Source organism: Onychostoma macrolepis, chromosome 07 (genome assembly GCF_012432095.1).
Source record: "Onychostoma macrolepis isolate SWU-2019 chromosome 07, ASM1243209v1, whole genome shotgun sequence".
NCBI lineage: Eukaryota > Metazoa > Chordata > Actinopteri > Cypriniformes > Cyprinidae > Onychostoma > Onychostoma macrolepis.
In genome coordinates, this window is record NC_081161.1 from 253,916 (window position 1) to 275,924 (window position 22,009).

Below are 22,009 nucleotides of genomic sequence, written 5' to 3' on the forward strand. Positions count from 1 at the left end.
CACTAAGAACAGATTTTGCAAACAACACATAACTATATAAGCAAAAACGCTTACCTGATTAATTAGTGGCCACTTTTTATGTGTTGTTCGTCAGAATCTGCTCAGAGTGGCTGTCCTCTCCGTTGCTCTTTTCCAGATCCTGTTCGTGACGCCAATTGAAGTGTCGTCTCCTGCAGTTCAAAGAACAAAACGCAATGCCAGAGTTTGATTCCAGAGTAGGTTTTATTTTTTAATGGAATAAAACCTGAAAACTCGTTTGCAAAGGAGTTCTCCCGAAAACTCTTTGTCTCTCGTATATATACTCAAAAATTAACAAAAGGGAGGGGGTCTCTATGCATTGAACCTCACGTGTACCATCCTATATTTTACTAGTGTACGTAATTCTATCTGTCCCATAGGAGAGAAGACCCCTCCTCATTTCTTCCAGATGTGCTTTGCCACGTACACATTTTGACACCAAGGCCTTCAGAACATATTGGAAGATTCAACAGATACATTTTTGGCAAATTTCACTTTGATTAAGTCTAAATAATTCTGATTAATATCAATAAAAATCTTCTACACGTGCCATAAGGCAAAAGTGATAACTAAGTGGCTCGGGGACCAGAACGCTGAAATTTTGGGTCCATGGCCTGGAAACTCCCCAGATCTTAATCCCATTGAGAACTTGTGGTCAATCCTCAAGAGGAGGGTGGACAAACAAAAACCCACTAATTCTGACAAACTCCAAGAAGTGATTATGAACGAATGGGTTGCTATCAGTCAGGATTTGGCCCAGAAGTTGATTGAGAGCATGCCCAGTCAAATTGCAGAGGTCCTGAATGAGAACGGCCAACACTGCAAATACTGACTCTTTGTATAAATGTCATGTAATTGTCGATAAAAGCCTTTGAAACGTATGAAGTGCTTGTAATTATATTTCAGTACATCACAGAAACAACTGAAACAAATATCTAAAAGCAGTTTAGCAGCAAACTTTGTGAAAATTAATATTTATGTCATTCTCAAAACTTTTGGCCACGACTGTACATATTCCAATGCAGCTTTACAGAAAATGCATTTAAAAAGAGTATTGCATTTAAAAGTTACAAATAAAAAGAGTAATGTCCATATGCCACAGTATTTGTACAGTTACCGGATAATACAAATCATACAAGTAGATAATGACTATTTAAGTAGAAATGATAAATACCTTTAAAGCAATGATTACAAGCATCTTACCCAGACAGCAAGGAGTGTCGGCCCAGATCCGGCCCACAACTGGCCCGCATGGATTTCACACGGGCCAGATGTGGGCTGGATCTGGGCCAGAACTATGTTGTGTCTGGGTACGTAATACATAATTAAATATCTTTTTTTTGTCTTAAGGTATAATACGAAGGTCTTAGACAACAAAAAGTTTAAAGAAATTATTTAGATGTATAGACAATTACTGTCCTGAACACTATTAAAATAATATTCATATTAAAACAATTGAATTACTACACAAGACATCTTTTACTACACTACATCTTTTCTTTTGATATTTTTTGCATCAAAAGCAAAATTAAAGTTAATTAAAAAATTACCCCAAGTAGTATAAGTCTCTACTTCTAGTGCTTACTGTACATACTATTCACCAAGCTTAAAACAGTGCTACACAATGAGAATGAGAAGAATCTGAATAATTACCACAGGGAAATTTTATATCACAGGGAAAGGTCTTACAAATGTGTCACCATTGTGTGCTTGAGTTGGTTCTAGTTGTTCGAGTCTTCTGCAATGCCGTTTTTGAGCCCTCCATCACAGCTTAAAGACAGTTCCCCCCTTTTCGTTGTCTCTAAAAAAAAAAAAGATGAAATATCTTTTTAATATTAAAATATTAATATTAAATATATTATACACACACACACACACATACATACAGTACATATATACACAAACACACACATAAGGTCAAAAGTTTACATACACCTTGCAGAATCTGCAAAATGTTAATTATTTTTACCAAAATAAGACATTTACATATTGTCCACAAGAGAAAAAAATGTTGAATTTATAAAAATGACCCCGTTGTTTACATCCACTTGATTCTTAATACTGTGTTGTTCCCTGAATGATCCACAGCTGTGTTTTTTTGTTTAGTGATAGTTGTTCATGAGTCCCTTGTTTGTTCTGAACAGTTAAACTGTCTGCTGTTCTTCAGAAAAATCCTTCAGCTCCCACAAATGCTGTGCTTTTCCAACATTTTTTGTGTATTTGAACACTTTCCAGCAGTGACTGTATGATTTTCAGATATGCATTGACGCGGAAGCCACTTTTAACAGAGGAAACATAAGAAGTAAGTGTTTTACCTCATTTAAAATTTGTGTTTTACTACATCACATATTGATTAATAGCGACATTTGTGTGTTGTGCGCTCTAAACCTTTCTCAGAGAGACATGTTCTTTCACTGGAGATGCGGAGCAGACGGGGAGTTGGTCTTCTCAAGGAAAACACTGAGTGAGTTAAATTGTTCGTCATTCAAAGTGATTTTGTGCCCTCACAAGTCTTGGAATATGGCACGAGTCGCATAAACCACTTTAGACACTTTATTATTTTTTTTTTTAAAGCATGAACATGTTTTGTGTTCAGCAAATGTGAATCATATAGGTTTGGAATTACAATTTTAAGTTAACTGTTCCTTTAATGTTGTTACAGATGGTTCATGCTGGCTTAACAGAAGAATCGGAAGGAGAGGATGTGCTTGAAGAGTATGAAGCCACCAGTACATTAAGTGGGATGAGAAGAGCTTTGTTAGGACACATACCAGAGACATGGGTAAAGCCACAATTGCATATTTTAAGATTATTGATTGTCATGCTTAATTTTTTTGATTATTAAACAATAATAATAAAGAGTCTGATCTCCTTCTAAAAATGTTTCATAAAAGATGCATCAAATGTAAGTTTTGGTATGCTTTTGGTATGCTTTTTGGTATATATCCATATATCCAAGATGGCGGCGCGAGTACATTGCAAGGCTCTGGGTCTCTCCAGATTTTGCAAATTTGCGGTATTTTTCTTACTCATCTCGGGCCTGTTCGTACAGAACAGTTGTGCCTTTACATCGTACACCCGTTGTGAGCTTTTGGATATTGGTTTGCGAATTTCCGACATTTTTATGGACAATCTTCGACTCCTTCCTGAGATCGCTAGGACACCCGAGGCTATGCACTCTACCCGGCCGGGCGTCGAGATCGTAAACAAAGGCGGGGGAAGCGCGGAGGACTAAGAGCTAAGCTAAGGCTAACACCACACCGGCTCTCTTTACCCAGCATTTTCCTTGCCAATGTACGGTCGCTAGTGAACAAAATGGAGGAGATTCGACTCAGCATCACACACAGCAAGAAACTTTTGAACTGTAACGTCCTAATCTTCACGGAAACCTGGTTAAACAGCGGAATACCGGACACCGCTATTGAGCTAGCGGGACGCCACACACTCCGGGCGGATAGAACATTAGATGGCTCCGGTAAGACCAGAGGTGGTGGATTGTGCATTTACATTAACGAAGCTTGGTGCACAAACTCTGCTATTGTTGGGAGTCATTGTTCAGCTAACCTTGAGTTTCTCATGGTTAAATGTAGACCGTTTATCTACCAAGGAGTTCACTTCCACCATTATAACTGCAGCCTATATTCCCCGGGATGCTGATGACAAGCTTGCTATGAAAGAACTTCACTCAGCCATCAGTAAACAACAGACTGATCACCCGGAAGCGGCTTTTATTGTTGCAGGTGACTTTAATCACTCAAACTTAAAGTCAGTGCTACCCAAGTTTCACCAGCATGTTTCCTGTCACACCAGAGGAAACAAAACCTTAGACCATGTTTACACAAACATGGCTGGAGCTTACGTTGCGACACCCCTCCCCACCTGGGACAGTCAGATCACCTTTCTTTGTTCCTCACCCCAAATATGCACCCCTCATCAACCGTGTGAAGCCATCAGTGAAGACCATCAAGGTGTGGCCTGCGGGGGCAGATTCCACACTCCAGGAAAGGTTTCTACACACAGACTGGAGTATGTTTGCTTCTCAAGCCACCAGTGGCGCTCTCACAGACATTGACTCTTACACCTCCTCTGTATTGGATCATATCAATATCACCATTGACAGTGTTATAACCCAGAAACAGATCACCACATATCCAAATCAGAAGCCTTGGATGAACAAGGAAGTGCGACTCCTGTTGAAGTCACGCAACACTGCCTTCAGATCAGGAGATGCACAAGCCTACAGCACATCCAGAGCAAACCTGAAGAGGGGCATCAAAAAGGCCAAGCACTGCTACAAGCTAAAGATAGAGGGACACTTTTCCAACTCTGACCCTCGACGCATGTGGCAGGGCATTCAGGCCATCAGTGACTACAAACCCACCCACTCCACCCCCGCAGCCACTGATGTCAACTTCCTGAACGAGCTAAATTACTTTTATGCTTGCTTTGAAAGAGACAACAGAGAAACTGCCACCAAGCTCAATCCTCAGCTGACCACCCACCAATCATACTCTCCTCCACAGATGTCTGCAAGGCACTGAGCCGGATCAGCGCGCACAAGGCTGCTGGACCAGACAACATCCCTGGTCGTGTTCTCAGGGCAGCTCGCTGGGGTTTTTACAGACATTTTCAATCTGTCTCTTGCCCAAGCAGCCGTACCAACATGCTTTAAATGCACTTCCATTGTGCCAGTGCCAAAACACTCTAGCCCGAGATGCCCTAATGACTATCGCCCTGTAGCACTCACACCCATTGTTATGAAGTGCTTTGAGCGGCTGGTCCTGGAACACCTAAAAGACTCTCTACCATCCACATTGGACTCACACCAGTTTGCCTACCGTAGCAATAGGAGCACAGAGGATGCAGTTTCCATGGCACTGCACTCTGTGCTCACTCACCTGGACAATAAGAACACTTATGCACGTATGCTGTTTGTTGACTTCAGCTCAGCATTCAACACTGTCATCCCAACCAAGTTAATAGCCAAACTTGGAGACCTGGGCATCAATACCTCAATGTGTAACTGGATTTTGGACTTCCTGACCAACAGACCCCAGAATGTTCGATCAGGATTCACCTGCTCCACATCCATCACACTTAACACTGGTGTACCACAGGACTGTGTGCTAAGCCCGTTTCTCTACTCCCTCTTCACCTCCGACTGCAAGCCTGTGTATGGATCTAATTCCATCGTCAAGTTTTCAGACGACACTATGGTGATTGGCCTCATCAGTAACAACGATGAGACTGCCTATAGGGAGGAGATCCAGCACCTGGCCACATGGTGCACTGAAAATAACCTGCTCCTCAACACCACCAAAACGAAGGAGCTCATCGTGGACTTCAGGAAGGAGTCAAGAGGCACACACGACACCATCCACATCAATGGAATTTCAGTTTCAAGTTCCTGGGGATCCACATCTCGGCGGACATGTTGTGGAAAACCAACACCTCCAGCCTGGTCAAGAAGGCTCACCAGCGCCTCTTCTTTCTGAGGACACTGAGGAAGAATCAGCTCTCCTCTGCTATACCGGTGAACTTCTATCGCTGCGCAATAGAAAGCATCCTGACCAACTGTGTCACAGTATGGTATGGGAGCTGCTCTGTTGCGGAGCGCAAGGCACTGCAGCGGGTGGTGAAAACTGCCCAGCGCATCACAGGGACTCCACTACCTGCCATCGAACACATCCAGAGGAAACGCTGTCTGCATCAAGCTCGCAGCATCCTTAAGGACTCCTCTCACCCAGCCCACAGACTGTTTTCTCTCCTGCCCTCCGGCAGGCGTTTCAGGTGCCTCCGGACCAGGACCAGCAGATTAAAGAACAGTTTCTTCCCCAGAGCTGTCTCTTTACTGAACTCTAACCCCCGTTGATCCACTTCCTCATATATTGTTAACTCTTCTCTCCTACCTCACATCTGCCTTATTTGCACTACTGAATGTAAATTTTTATCACAGTAACAACTGTTTACTTTTGTATCTTGCACTACCATACCTAAATTGGATTATGCTCATTTGCACTGCCGACTGTTGTTTACATTATCAAATGTTTACATTATCATTTTGCACCGTATGTCTAATTGTAATATGCAATCACTTCCACTGCACTTTTACACTTGTTTATAGTAATAGTCATCTGTATATATATTATATTGATAGTACGTATTCACCTGTAAATTCTGTTTATAGTAATAGCCATCTGTATATTTATTCACTATACATATTCACCTGTAAATTCTGTTTATAGTAATAACCATCTTTCTATATATATTTATACATATATTCAGTACATATCCTTGTCCTGCACTTCTTCAACCATTGTATATCCTGCACTTGCTGCTATTGCACTTCTGGTTAGACCTAAACTGCATTCCGTTGCCCTGTACCTGTACTTGTGTAATGACAATAAAGTTGAATCTAATCTAATCTAAATTGTCATTTATTTATGTGCTGTCCCATTTATGTGCAATCATTTTGATGGGAGGAGTCCAACCATAAGTGAACAGTAGATGTTTACTTATACTCATGCCTTTCCACAGATGGCCATGTATGACAGTTTCTTCTGTTGACTATTCAAAATATCTATTTTTGTGTTCCTCTGAAGACAGAAGGTCCTACAGGTGTGGAACCACATGAGTATAAATTAATGATGACAGAATTTTCAGTTTTGGGTTAACTATTCTTATATTGTAAGTGATACTTGTCCCTGACATTTCACCTGATAAATGGATGTGAAATAATCCTTTTTTTTGTTGTGTTTTTTGTTTTTTTCTCCTATTTTACAGGAGCACTTTTGTGATGCTGCAAGTGGGAGTTGGGTATCTTGCTTGGCTGAAAACTGCAGAGAAACACATCTCGTCTTGCTGAAAACTACTCTTTACAAGGAGGTCCAAACACCATTAGCAGAGACTTTGTTCAGTGAGCATTAACATGCATTCTGCCTGGATGCTAATGAATGGGATGCTGTTGTTTAAGCTGATAAATGTAAGCATTGTAAACCTCATGACATTAAGTGTACATATGGACCAAATAAGAATATGTATTTTGTGCCTTTGCACTGATTTGCTTTGACATTATGATGTTTTAATTGTTGTAAGAACATGAACATTACATGCATTGAAAACATTGAATGTGAAAACATTTTTCTCAGGGAAAAAGATTTACAATGTTTCAATTAAAAATTAATAATTTTAAAAGTGTATTGTTTTGTGGGTTTAATTTTACCTGAACATTGGTGCAGTGTTCACCAGTTGAGGGAGTTAAATTCACTCTTTAAAATTTGCAGTGTAGATATATGTTTTAATCTGCATGACCATTTTAAAATAAGTATTTACAATATTTACATTAAATCAACATTAAATAAATACACTGGGTGTGTAGGATTAATCACCATAAAGTGTTAAATGTGTATACTTGCGAGTAATAATTTCTTACCACCCTGAGTGATTAAAATGAAACACTAACACAGTGTTCGTATAATAAACACTTTCGTCAGTGTTGTTTTAACACTAGCAAAGATGGACCTGTATGTTCACCCAGAAAGTCATAATTTTAACACCCATGGTGACAAATCTCCCAACATATTTTTGCTGTGCAGTGATGGCTTTCAGGCCTTTCCACACTGATGTAGAATCATTACTTGAAAGATGTTTTTTTAGCTTTCCAGAGTAGTTTAATTTTGCCACTCTTATCTCCCTATTCAGTGTGTATTTGGCCTGTTTGTACAAGGCTTTGTCCCCACTCCTGTAGGCGTCCTCTTTGGCCTGGCGAAGCTGTTTGAGTTTTGCACTGAACCAAGGTTTGTCATTGTTAAATGACACACAGGTCAGAATCTCAGGATGATATGAACAAGAGCACAGCTCATTATGTGTTTTGGGAAATGAATCCTGGTCACGGGAGACAAAGAGGAAGAGGAGGAGAAAATAAAAGTGAAGGGGACGAGGTCAAAGGTCATGTGTTGCTGATGAAATTTAAAGCACTATAGTTGAGCATGTTCTTGTGCATGGACTGATCATAAGGAAAGCTGCCTGCAGGATCATCTACTCACACATTACAGTTACAGTACTTCAGATGAGAGGACTTGTACTGTAAATACTGTAGCACACAGCCTCAAACTCATAACTGTTGAATTTATTTGTAGCCGAGTACTTCTCTCATGTATTTGTGCAGAACTGAGAGTCTGTCGAGAAGAGGCAGAGGAAGTCTTTTCTCAGAAGACTAAGGAACTGTTACAGTATAACAAATAAGGATATCACCAATACTGTAATGCAGCTTGGCAGAGGATGCTGAATTTATTTATTTATGTATGTACAGTAACTGACAGTATAGTCCAGTGTGTGTTTACTGTATGTTCAGTTGTTTGGTCTTTGAACTTTTCTCTTCAAGTGATTTTCATCTACTGTAAGATAACTTTACAGTAGTGTAATGAAAGTAAACTTTTCTTAAAGTTTATTGGTGAATTTTACTGTATCTGCACCACTCTATTTATGCTGCAGACTGTAACAGACATCGACGAGCAGAATATCTCTGTTTCCCAAACAGTAACAGTGTTATGAACTGATCTCACTAGTGTTCTCTAGTCAGGAAAATAGTCTGTGTATTTGACAGCTTTGTGTGTCATCTGAGGACAAAGATTAGATTCTGACAAAAGAGAATATGTTTTTGACTAAAATGTTTGACTTTGACCTGAAAGTTTGAATATTTGAATAAGTTGGTGTGTAGTTTTGAGATTGTGTTTATAGTTGTGAGAAAATGGTGAATTGTGTGTTAGCAATCGAGAACAACTGTACATAAATACAACATAATCTCCTTATTTCTTGCATTTTCACAATTCTTCTGTAACTGACTACATGTTCTGAAAAAAATAAAAAAAAATAAAAGAGAAATAATATTTCATAAAGCCTTTACAGTTTTTCTCAGTTGCTAAAACACTATAACCAAGCTTTCTGTTCCTGCAAAACTCTACACAAATCCTACATTTCTCAGTGTTTACACCGTGTGGTCATTTAGAAAGCACTAGCATTCAGTATTGTTCACTCAAGTCTGCACAGTTTGAGCTCAATTATCACACAATTACTCAAGTAAAAACACTTGGAGTTAAAACTTGTGCACATCATAAAAAGTTTCTCATTCTTTTGAACACGTTGCGATTGTTTTGCTACATTGATGCAACTCATTATGTACATTTGTCTGTGGTTTCCTACATTATCAGTTGCTATTGTCATGTTTCTCAAGATGTATTATATAGTTATTTGAAATAGCTCAAAGGTATCAATCAATCAATCAATCAATCAATCAATCAATCTCATGAATCTTCAGTTGGAAAGATCCGAGATGACCAAACACCTGAGAAGAGATGATGGCAACACCTCAGAGGACCACGGAGGATGCCAACCCTCAGACAACACATTACCAAGTTAAGTCTGTCATAACTTAAATATATTGGGTTTCTTCTGTGTATGTGTATATGTATTTATATATATATATATATATATATGTGCATGTGTGCGTATGTGTATGCATATATATATAGTAGAAACTTAATTTCCTGTAAAGCTGCTTTGCAACGATTGTATCGTAAAAAGCGCTATACAAATAAACTTGAATTGAATTGAATTGAAAGCATATATTGAAAGGATAAAAGAAAAGCACACATAAGAAGTGCAGCCTTCTGGATTTCAGTACAGTAACTGTCATCCAAACTGCTGTCGTAGTTTACATCAGGTGATACTAACAGAGCGCAGTGTTATATTGACGACATGACTAAGTATTTTGCCGATCTTGTTTGTGAACAATGACACAAGGACATCGGACATGCGAGAGGATTTTACCCCACGCTGTCTGACCAGGGTCAGTATAGCCTGTGATGCTGAAGAGCTTCTCTGCCCTGTTCCACACCAAACACTGGATGCTGGGGCAGAATAATTAGCTTTGTTGTTGTACAGTACATTAAATTAAGAAATAAAACACTTGGGGAGTACCACACTTATTACCAGTTTTTATAGTATTGTTTTGAATTGATCTCATCAGTGTGTGAGACTCTGTGTGTGTGTGTGTGTGTGTTTGACTGTGTGTGTGTCATGTCTGAGAGCAAAGTTTGGTTTTTCAGCAAGATTGAGTTGTTTTGAGTGAAGAGTTTCAATTTGACCTGAATATAGGAAGTTTGGGTAATTGAGTCAGAAGTTATGGATTCGTGTTTAGAGAGAAAAAGAGGCATAATTTCAAGAAATTTGTTTAAGCAATCGAGAAAAACTGTAATATTCCCAAAGAAGGTAACACCAGTGACAAAAATGGTACATGTGGTTTTTAAATAATTTCACAAAAAAGAATAAATAAAAAAATCATTAAGGTCTCATGTATATGTATTCATAACGTCAAAAGGTAATTTAATAATCTGGTCTTAAGTTTAAATGTTAGAAAAATAAATACCTTTTAAGACATCTTGCCAAGTGGACATTTAATTATGTTGAATATATATATATATATATATATATATATATATATATATACACATATGCAGTATATGTACACATACTGTACATAGTACAGTAAATATAACATTATAACATTAGATTTGTATGATAATTATCCTTGTCCAGTTGCAGTGATTTTATACAAATTAAATTATAATGTTATGTGATGATGTGTTAGTGTAGAGTGTGTGTTTGATTGTAAAGTAATAAACGGAACAAAGCATTTTAAGCGGGAAACACAAACAGCCCGGTTTGAAAACAGAAGCTGCTCAGTCATTGGCTAGCAGTCATGAGCAGACGTCACACATCAGCCAATCACAAGCCTCTGCACCTTCATGACATCATAAGCTCGTGTCCGTATGAGGGTTTAAAAGCAGGCGCGGGACAGAGAGCGGTATATTCTCTACGTGCTCGGAACAGAGGAAGAGGTTAATCTTCGCGATGGCAAGAACCAAGCAGACGGCTCGTAAATCCACCGGCGGCAAAGCCCCGAGGAAGCAGCTCGCTACTAAAGCCGCCCGGAAGAGCGCCCCAGCCACCGGCGGCGTCAAGAAGCCCCACCGTTACAGGCCCGGGACCGTGGCTCTCCGAGAGATCCGCCGTTATCAGAAGTCCACCGAGCTGCTGATCCGCAAACTGCCTTTCCAGCGCTTGGTGCGAGAAATCGCGCAGGATTTCAAGACGGACCTGCGCTTCCAGAGCTCCGCCGTCATGGCCCTGCAGGAGGCCAGCGAGGCTTATTTGGTCGGTCTGTTTGAGGACACCAACCTGTGCGCCATCCACGCCAAGAGAGTCACCATCATGCCCAAAGACATCCAGCTGGCGCGCCGCATCCGCGGAGAGCGCGCTTAAACCCGCCGCTGCAGCCGCACCCCAAAGGCTCTTTTAAGAGCCACCCACACCGACACAGAAAGAGCTCATGTTGCTGGTTTATGCTGGAGGTGAAAACTAACAAAATGTTTGCTACTAAACCTGTTTTCTTACAGTAAATCTCGTCTAATGTTGGTGTGTGTGCTGCTCTGAGAATACAGATGTGTTCATGTCTTTGACCCAAGAACTGTTTTTCAGAATTGGAGCTCTTTCCTGCTAAAAAACAAACAATAGAAGCACAATAGAAACCATCACAGAAATTCCAGTGGTTTACATTAAAATACCATTATGAACCATTGGCTTTTTCCAGTAAAACCATTACAAAATTTATTTCTGTAGTGTTTTGGGCATTTTTCCAACATGATTTAACATCCCAGCAACAGAATCCATCACATACCAGCAGACACCATTATAGTTTCCATTAAAACCGTTACATTTTCTATTGTGTTTTTTCAGCAGGGTTGTAATGTTTATTTCTCCAGAAACGCGAACAATAAAACCATGTCTTTTCATCTTACACGGCGTTTTCATTTGCTGCTTTAGCGTTTTCTTAGTGATTTAAAAAAAAAAAAGAGAGAACACAATCAGAAGATAAAACATTTAAAATAATCTCACTGCTCTCTTTTCTCCAAATTCTCTCAATGGGTCTATAAGGGTTTTATAATTACACTGTATGATATTTGAGGCCCATATATGATATTTGTTTCTTGCATGGAATATGACAAACAAAAAGAGCGGGAATTAAAACAAATTAAGCGTAGTCACGTGGGCTGATGTCGCTCAAACATGGAGCGATGGGCGGGGCTATCATTTCACCGCCGGTGATTGGCCCTCGTTCCGCTCGTGGTTCTTCCAGTTGTCCAATCACGGTCGAGTTTATGGGTGTGGTCTGTGGAAACACGCAATCAGAAGCCTCCACATCTCTGTGTAAATTAGCATAGGCGAGTGAATAAACGGCTCTGTGCGGCTCTTTCTAATCATTGTCTCGTCAGCAGCATCATGCCTGAACCAGCGAAGTCCGCGCCTAAGAAGGGCTCCAAGAAGGCCGTCACAAAGACCGCGGGGAAGGGAGGAAAGAAGCGCAGAAAGACCAGGAAGGAGAGCTACGCTATCTACATCTACAAGGTGATGAAGCAGGTTCATCCCGACACCGGGATCTCTTCCAAGGCGATGGGGATCATGAACTCTTTCGTCAACGACATCTTCGAGCGCATCGCCGGTGAAGCGTCTCGTCTCGCTCACTACAACAAGCGCTCCACCATCACTTCCAGAGAGATCCAGACCGCCGTGCGTCTGCTGCTGCCCGGGGAGCTGGCCAAACACGCCGTGTCTGAGGGCACCAAGGCCGTCACCAAGTACACCAGCTCCAAGTAGAGCAGCCTGAGGCTGTTAAACACCCCCAAAGGCTCTTTTAAGAGCCACCCATCTACTCCTTGAAAGAGCTTCTAATAGTTAATCAAGCTAATTGCTAATGATGCAGCATTAGTACTTATATGGCATACTTGTTTCACAATGGCGCTTTCTTGTTCTAGCAGTGTAAAATAGCATTGTGTTTGCCCTTAAAAGTAATTAGCGAATGGGACTCACGTAACCACCCCGCTTTGCTAAAGTCGATTCTGTCCAGTTTCATTCTGTTTACTTCGCATAAACATACGCTGTATGTTGTTTATAAATGCTGATGTGTGCGTGATGAGTCTGTCTGGCATGAATGTATTTTGTGTTTAGTGTGAATTATTGGCTTCTCCTCAGCATAAATCACCTTCTGGGGCACATCCATAACACCAAAAGACACTTGAGCATTGGTGATTTTGATATTGGTTAGGACAAGAAGACCAATAAATGTTATTATATTTATAAGTTACTGCCCAAAACCATACACTGAAAAAAAATAAAAGTTTTGTTAGATCAGAGTAAAACAATTGCTTCATCTTGTTACAAGTATTCAGTTTACTTTTTCTCAACTGAAAAAAGTAATAATAATAAAAAAGTTAAATCAAATCAAATTTCTATAGTCAACTGAAACTAAAAATTTACTTTCAACCAAATATATTTTTTACATGATTATAGTACAGAATATCACTACATTTATTTGGATTAACTTCACTATTTACATATTTTTAAATCAAATATCCAGATTTAAATTATACGTCAGGCAATTTCTTCACCTTCAGAATGTGATTTTACTGTTAAAAATGAACCTCTTTTACTTCAATGATGAAAACAACTTAAACCACCAACAAACAAAATAAAAACAATTCATGAAATATATGACATAAATATAAAGACACGACACACAGTAAGCAGGTGGGAGAGCTGAGAAAACAAAAGTCTGACTACACCTGGACCGTTCTTCGTACGTCGCTAACTCCGTCAGCTGGATTTGATTGTTGATGATTTTGCTTGATCTCGGATCATTTAGTTCTTCGAAGCTCATCCCGGAGTTGCTGTCATAGATTGCATGCTTAAAATATGTCCCAGCCACCACTACTTTATTACAAGAGTACCCTACTGATTCAGGGACAGTAATTTAAAATAATAATAATAAATAATAATAATTAAAATAATATAACAATATTGTGTAGTCTATATAGACAGCCAGTTTTACTCATCAAAATATTTATTAGTGATGAAATAATTACTTCAATAATAATTACTTCAGTAAATAATTACTGTAATAGTCTTACACACATGCTATACAGTTGATCTGAGTCGTGCATTAATTTGAGTGGTGACAGATATTATGGGAGGGGCTTGATGGAGCAGGAGACACAGATAACTTCATCTCTGAGAAACTTTAATTACTGCTGTCACATAAGAAATCTGTTCCAAAGATACAATTTAATTTATTGCTAATTACAACATTGAAATAAAAATGTAAAGCCTGTTCAAATACTAGAAATCATGAATACAAATAATTGGGAATCATGTAAAAAAAATTACAAATAAAATAAAAACCATGTACATTTAATTGATCTATTATAGCATTTATGTGGTTTTGTTCGGTTGGCTGTTTCCTTATAAAGGACCAGAATGTGTCAAGTTTTTCTTCAGGTGTCTTTTTTAAATATATGATGTCATCACGTTGCTGTCTTGCTGCCAGCCAATCACTGCATTGCTGATCGTGGTTTTGAGTATCGATGCATCTGCCATTTTCGAGGAACACGAGAACGAGCAGTAATCTTTAACAACTTAATCCAGATATTTTAATCAAATCCGCAAATTTATTTGAAGAACCAAATTATCCATAGAGCAGTTATCAGGATTAGAAGATCTGGAATCTTTCAGATCATCTCAGATGTATTAAGCGAGGTATGAAGCATGGACCCCTGTTCTCCAGGACAGATCGTACAACTGATGCTAGAAACACACAGGTGAGTCTTTTATGAACCCAGCTCTGGATCCCAGATCAAGACAGCAAACATACAGTGGTGTCTTAGCTCTCATTTTCAGAGATTTCAGTTAAAGTCCTTCCTATACTGTGTGTTTCATTTGAATTGGGAAATATCACTTTATCATTCATTTTCTGTTTAATAATTGTAATAATAAAGTGTTTCTTATTAAATGGAATTATGAATATGCATATTATTTAAAGGGGTGAAGACCTCTGCAAAACTAGATAGACCTATGTGTGTAAAAAAAAATGGTTTAACATTTTTAGCAATTCTGATATATTGTATATATAATTTACAAATATCTCAAATATCTATAATTACAAATATCTCTGTGCATGTATTTAGTAATACAATTATTTAAACATTTCTTAAAATATCTGTCAATTCTCATTTACTGAATATCCTATTTTTTTCTCTTGAAATTTTCTGACTTTATAATTATAATGGGTGCCGTTATGAATTCTGTTATGCCTAGATTCACTAGATGTTCATGTTTCAAAAAGTAAAAAAAAACATCGCCAAAGTAAGCCATATGAATTGCGTGGTTTCCTCCAAGTGCTCTAAAGGGACATGATTGCTCTATATAATACTGTTAAAATTTAGACTTATATTCACATTCAAGAGATGTTTACACACACATAATATTTGGTATACGAAGCTCTCTGGTGCGAGCTCATTATCATACAATCCAATCAGAGGCTCTGGCACCAATCAGGTTTAGTCAGTGTGTTGTTTGAATTTAAACACAAGTGAACACAAGTTTTTTGTTTTTAAAGCATTTCAGATATGATGTTGAAGTCCTTGTGGGAATTTCAGTAGTAGCTAATTAATGTATCATGTAATGCACAACAGCCTAATCAAAGTAGCATAACCTTATAAGTAAAACTGAACAACATATTAAACAACATATTTTAAGTATTGCAATGCTTAATAATAGTTGACAAAATTTTGTGCATTGTAAATGTTATAAATGTTTTTCAAATTATTAATTATTAACCCTTGTGCGCTCTTCGGTCATTTCTGACCGGAGGATTTTACATTTTGAATTTTTAAAAATCGTAGCTTCACCAGAATGGTACGAAACTCGTTGACTTTTATGGCACTTGGTATGTGAACACACAAAAAAATTGAGGGCATGATTCGAAAAAGTTAAATGGTCGTAAAAAAAATAGTCACACTCATGGTCTTCGGTCAAAAATGACCGACCATAGGAAATGAATGGGAAACGGGAAAACATTTAAAAATACAGAAAATTTTTGTGTGTACAATCTACAAATCCCCAACAATGCAGAAAAACATTGCACAGCAATGAAGGGGTGAAACTCTAAAACATCTAGAGTGCAAAATCAACACATCCACTCATACACACGCGCACACACACACACTTGTACACACACACCCCCCAATGAACTGGTGTGCCCGTAACACAGCAACTATGTAAAATAAAATCAATAATTCAGCTACAATGCAGTTAAAAAGTGGACAACAAGGAATGGGTTATACTCTAAAACATCAAGAGTGTAAAACAGATACATCCACTCACACACATACACAGACACACACACACATATACAATTATACACACTCAAATGAATTGGTATGGCTGTAACCATATAGCCAAAATGAGTTGAGTGAAATAAGAGGTTGAAATCAGATCAGACCCTGAAGGATTAGGCTCTGATAAAGCATTCCTCTTCATTTTTGTTACATTTTTATAGTTTTTTAATGTTTTGTGTAACAAAATGCTTTCTGTGTTCAGGGTTGACTGTAGTAATAATAATGCAAAAACCTATATAATAATAATAATGCAAAAAAATATAAACCTTGACAAAAAGTAGTCTTTGAGAATGCCTAAATATACATTTATATCCACAACCTAATAAAAGTAAACAATTATGTCTAAAAACAACTAGGGAATTCACAAGACTCTCTATAGAGTCCTATACAGGCAACTAGTGGTTACACCATGAAATTACATGTTTTTTCTTTCTTTGCTCACACCAGGAGGTGCTAATCTGCATTCAAAAATTGGAATTTAAAGGCCTAGTGTCTATTTTCATCTGAAATACTGCATAAATTGAAAAATAATTGTAAAAAATTTGAAAAAAAAAATTTTGTACTATTTTCAATGGGAAAAATGTATCATAATTATTGCATAAATATTAACTAGTACCATAAAATTCTCTCAAAATACAAAAGAAAAAAGAAAAAATATTATTGAACAAAAATATATTAGATTGATTTTACTGAAGAAAAAAAAAAAAAATTCAGGTGTCCGGTCACTTTTGACCGTGAATACCATGAGTGTGACTCCCAAATAAGGACTGCACAAGGGTTAAAAATGTTTTTCAATCCAATTATTAAAATTATAAATACATACATATTTAAATATATATTGCAGTAGGCCTACACATGGTTATAAAGCACATTAAAAACCAACTAAAAGTTTAATCATTTTGTTATGTTCTTACACAAAGTAAACAAAATATACTTTAAGTAAGGGTAACATAAGTATGTTTTCTGTAAATACACTAAAACATCACTAAAAGTATGCCTGTGTTTAGTATATTGCTTAAAAGTGTAACTAAGCATACAGTATATTTAATACAAAAGTACTTCTAGTATACTTTTTAGAAATATATTCAAATGCAATTCAATATATATTTTAATGCACTTCAAATAAGCATGTTATGAATACAAATGTATTGTAAACATACTACTTGAATTTCAAGTATATTTTTAATACATGTAATACTACCTTTTCCACCTGGGAGGTCTGACGCAATCTGCTATCCGACAAGACAACAGACGTCCATCTGCCTGGGTGCCATCTCCACATCTCTCTGGAGACTGAGTCCTGCACAGACAGATACCATGCAACACACACATACACAGAAACACACTTATCTGCTTCAAGGTCCCCTGGCGCAGCCCTCAGCTTTATCAGTGACTGGAAAAGGAGAAAACATCAAAACTTATTCAACTTATTTTTGTACAGCATAAATGTTCTGGCCATAATTGGTCACGTAGATGGGAGGCCAATGACCTTTTTGGTGTCTTTTATAGAAACTAATAACTTAATTCGATATTAATAACTTGATTAGTAGCTGATTAATAATTATTAGGGATGGGAAGATTCCCCCGATTTGCTCATGCATCCGCATAAAAAGTTGCGATGCATCGGTTTAAAAAGTGTTCATCGGCTACATGTTGTCATTTATATCGCGATGGATCGTTTCTAACATATTTGAAAAAATCAGAAAAAACAGGGATTAAAGTCCAAAACCTGACTTGAAATAACCTAACAAATCAGTCGGGGCTAAAGCGGTTATAAACGACAAATTAAGTTCACACAATCTCGCTAATCTGTGCACACTTATTCTTAAGCAGCACCTTAATGTCGATCATGGATCAGATCGATCCACCGTGACAAACAGCGAATATATTTGTGCTGTTTAATGCATTTGAGATGTTGTGTTTTCCTCAGTGCATAACTGACGTCACAGGTATAATTTTCATCTGTAAATGTTAGAAAGGCATCGCATCGGTAGCTGCTTCATATGTATCTTTAATGTATTGTATTGTTGGCTATGCATCGAGATGCGTATCGTATTATTGTGTTATTTTACTTTATATTATGCCATTTACTCAATATGGTATTATCTTACTTAAAATATGATGCATGATCATGAAAGTAATCAATATACTAATTAATATGTTGAGTTATTCCAATACTGGATGTCCTAATGTAGAATGTAAGTCTGAAGGCCTATCCATTGGGCAGTACTGGTGGCTTCCATTGGATTGTATCAGTGAACGCAAATAACTCTATGAACTTTGGGGGATTTCCAAAGCATGACAGATAAACAAGTTTTGGTGTATGACCCATGTGACCACCTTCACCAGCGGAATAAAGGTGGCTGATCTGGCCAGATTCCACCATTAAATAATTGGCCAGGTGGGCTGATAAGAAACTGTGGCAAAACAGATAGACATAGCCAATTAAAAACCGGAACTACCAATATGGGTAGAAAGGTGGGTATAAGCTGGATGCCCCAACGGACAGGGATTAGAGATGCGGCGGCTGTCATCTCGGCTTTGTTGCTGTGTTCAATAAAGTCTTATTTTGGCATCTGGAACTCTGCTTCTTGAGCTTTATTGACACATTTGAGAAGACTTTGTGTTTGTTTCCACAACACAATCAACCTCTCATGAGATGCACATCCCTAATACAGGTGCATCTCAATAAAAAAAAAAAGGTCATTTATTTCAGTAATTCAATTCAAATTGTGAAACTCGTGTATTAAATAAATTCAGTGCACACATACTGAAGTAGTTTAAGTCTTTGGTTCTTTTAATTGTCATGATTTTGGCTCACATTTAACAAAAACCCACCAATTCACTCTCAACTAATTAGAATACTTCATAAGACCAATAAAAAAAAAAAATAAAAATAATAATGAAAAAAAAAACATTTTTAGTGAATTGTTGGCCTTCTGGAAAGTATGTTAATTTACTGAATATGTACTCAAGCCCAGGTTTCTTTGACAGTGGCCTTCAGCTCATCTGCATTTTTTGGTCTCTTGTTTCTCATTTTCCTCTTGACAATACCTCATAGATTCTCTCTGGGGTTCAGGTCTGGTGAGTTTGCTGGCCAGTCAAGCACACCAACACCATGGTCATTTAACCAACTTTTGGTGCTTTTGTCAGTGTGGGCAGGTGCCAAATCCTGCTGGAAAATGAAATCAGCATCTTTAAAAAGCTGGTCAGCAGAAGGAAGCATGAAGTGCTCCAAAATGTTCTTGGTAAACGGCTGCAGTGACTTTGGTTTTCAAAAAACACAATGGAGCAACACCAGCAGATGACATTGCAGCCCAAATCATCACAGACTGTGGAAACTTCACACTGGACTTCAAGCAGCTTGGGCTATGAGCTTCTCCACCCTTCCTCCAGACTCTAGGACTCTAGGTGTTGGCCACCCCACTCATAACTGCTGTTTCTGTCTGTTTTTTTTCTTGACAAGAAGTGCATTTATTCAGTCGCAGAACGACATTACGATCCCATCAATCCGGAGACGTTTCAGACACATGCTCCAGCTTCACTTCAGCGGCAGGCGCGAAACCGGCACACACTGTAGCCTGCATCAATTCATATCAAAGCACAAAATAAACTATGTGCATGCAATGTCGTGGTCAGTTAAGGCATGTAGTTACCAAAAAGGCGATTAAAGCTGCCTTAAAACTGTATGTAATATGTTACATTAAGAACATGTCTCTGAAATGGTTTTCAAAACTGTCCTGGAGCATCCTAACACCGTCTCCCTCATCTAACACACACGTCAGAAAAGGTGATGAGAGTTCAGAGAATATATGATGTGTGTCAGATCCACGTCATGTTCAGCAACGACAGCTCTTAAAGAAATAGCAGCCAAAACAACCTAATAACCAGCTGCTGTGATGTCTGTTCATCAAGAATAAAATAAATAAAATGAAGAAATCAATAACTTTTATACAGCTTTAAGCATTTATCTGTATTTAGTTTAGAATTTAGTGTTTGATAACTTTATTCAATTTCTGTATATTTCTGCTGATGGGCACAGGTGGCTAAATATAACATTTATTATAATGGCTTTATGTGAAGATTGTTTTAAGTTCACTTAAATTAGAAGTTATTTTTAAAGTCTAATAAATATTAAAATGGATAGCTCTTAATAATAATGTAATGTTTATTGTCTATAATCAGTGGTTAAATATTAGGAGAAAATTGTTTATAGGGAAATCAGTATTACTTGGTATCAGTGATACTGGCCTTCAGTCATAAAAAATATGCCATTAAACAAATATTAAAAATGTTGTTTGTACATTAATTTAAATATTGAATGTGAAAATATTGCAATATAAAAGTATATTTAAAAACTTTAATGTTGGGTGGGATTAATCGCGATACAAATAACTATATACAGTACATATGAATTTAGGATTCCACTCCTTCAAAATAAAACTTAAAACAAAAAACAAAAAAACACTGATGATAGCACATTTATTGCTAAATAGAACAAAAAAAAACAACAACAACATTTGGATTATAAATTTGATCACCATAAAATTAAATATTACATATTGTAACACATCACATACAGAGCCCAAAACTCATAATATTATTGTCACAACAACAACACTAATAAACACATCTCAAATGTATATAAGACTAAAAAATGAAAGTTTCTTTTCACTAAATTACTAAATATTAGGAGGTCAAAACTGTTGAAAATAAGCTGAATTTACAGTACATTTATCCTGGACATTTCAGTTCATAGATTAATTTGGTCCCACAGTCACTCAGTCGAGGAGTTAATGTAGTAATCATATAGTATAATTCACATATAATCACATTAAATATAAGCATATAAACATGATTAAAGGTTGTCTCAATATTGTACTGTCTTGTTTTCACACTCAGCTGAGAAGAAAGAGAGACGTTTATTTCCTTCTGTTGTCCGTGTATGAGCTGCGCTGATAAGTATTTCCACTGTCATCATTTATAGTATTTTATACTCTGCTTTCAATAATCCATGAACTCTGCAGAGAAAAGGGAATTCAATCTTTCATTGAGAATAAAACTGAAACATTTCATATGTACTTTCTTCATTTTAAATACAATGAAACTTCTCCACTGAAAAATGCTTGGCAAATATGAAATTTGTGTTTGATGAGTCTGGAATATGAAGTATTGCTTTACTTACAGTTCTCCTCATGTCTGATGTTGTAGGCAACAGGTCCTCTGATATTGAAGCCAAGGTAGAAAGACACCAGGCCTTGTTTGTACACACTCGCCCGATTGTGAGGAGTGACTGGAATCTGTTGCCCCTCTATAACAGCAAACACTTTGTGATCCTCGACCTTCCCGCTGATGCGCTGAAGACATTTGACTTCTACACTTTCTTCTCCTTCAGTGAGGAGCTCCAGATCAGCTTGATGCAGTTTTGAGTGAACCACTCTTTGCAAACCTTTTTTATGGGGTTTTAAGGCATGAACCAGTCTCTGCAAACCTCGTTCTGTCCCTAAGAAGAACAGAGGCACCAGGAAGCGGCCGCGGAGGTATTTCCCATACTTGCTCTCGTATGACTGACTCATATAATGGACACACTTTTCTAGATCTGGAGGGTTTGCCTTTGCTGGCTGTGCTTCATCAAGCCAAAAGAGCAGAAAGATCAAGAGGTAAAACTCTGGGCTTCTGCCTCGTTCTTTACTGAACCAAAG

General features: G+C 37.7%; 2 protein-coding genes across 2 annotated transcripts; both read left to right on the top strand.

The window, feature by feature from the left end:
* The first annotated feature begins 10,904 nt into the window (after positions 1–10,904).
* On the top strand, positions 10,905–11,852 carry LOC131543477 (histone H3). The gene has a single exon (XM_058780860.1). It carries the CDS (start codon positions 10,930–10,932, stop codon positions 11,338–11,340), a length of 411 nt encoding a protein of 136 aa, XP_058636843.1. The 5' UTR covers positions 10,905–10,929; the 3' UTR covers positions 11,341–11,852.
* Positions 11,853–12,316: 464 nt separating this feature from the next.
* LOC131543497 (histone H2B 1/2-like) lies at positions 12,317–12,780 on the top strand. Its single transcript, XM_058780882.1, has one exon. It carries the CDS (start codon positions 12,358–12,360, stop codon positions 12,730–12,732), a length of 375 nt encoding a protein of 124 aa, XP_058636865.1. The 5' UTR covers positions 12,317–12,357; the 3' UTR covers positions 12,733–12,780.
* The last annotated feature ends 9,229 nt before the right edge of the window (positions 12,781–22,009 follow it).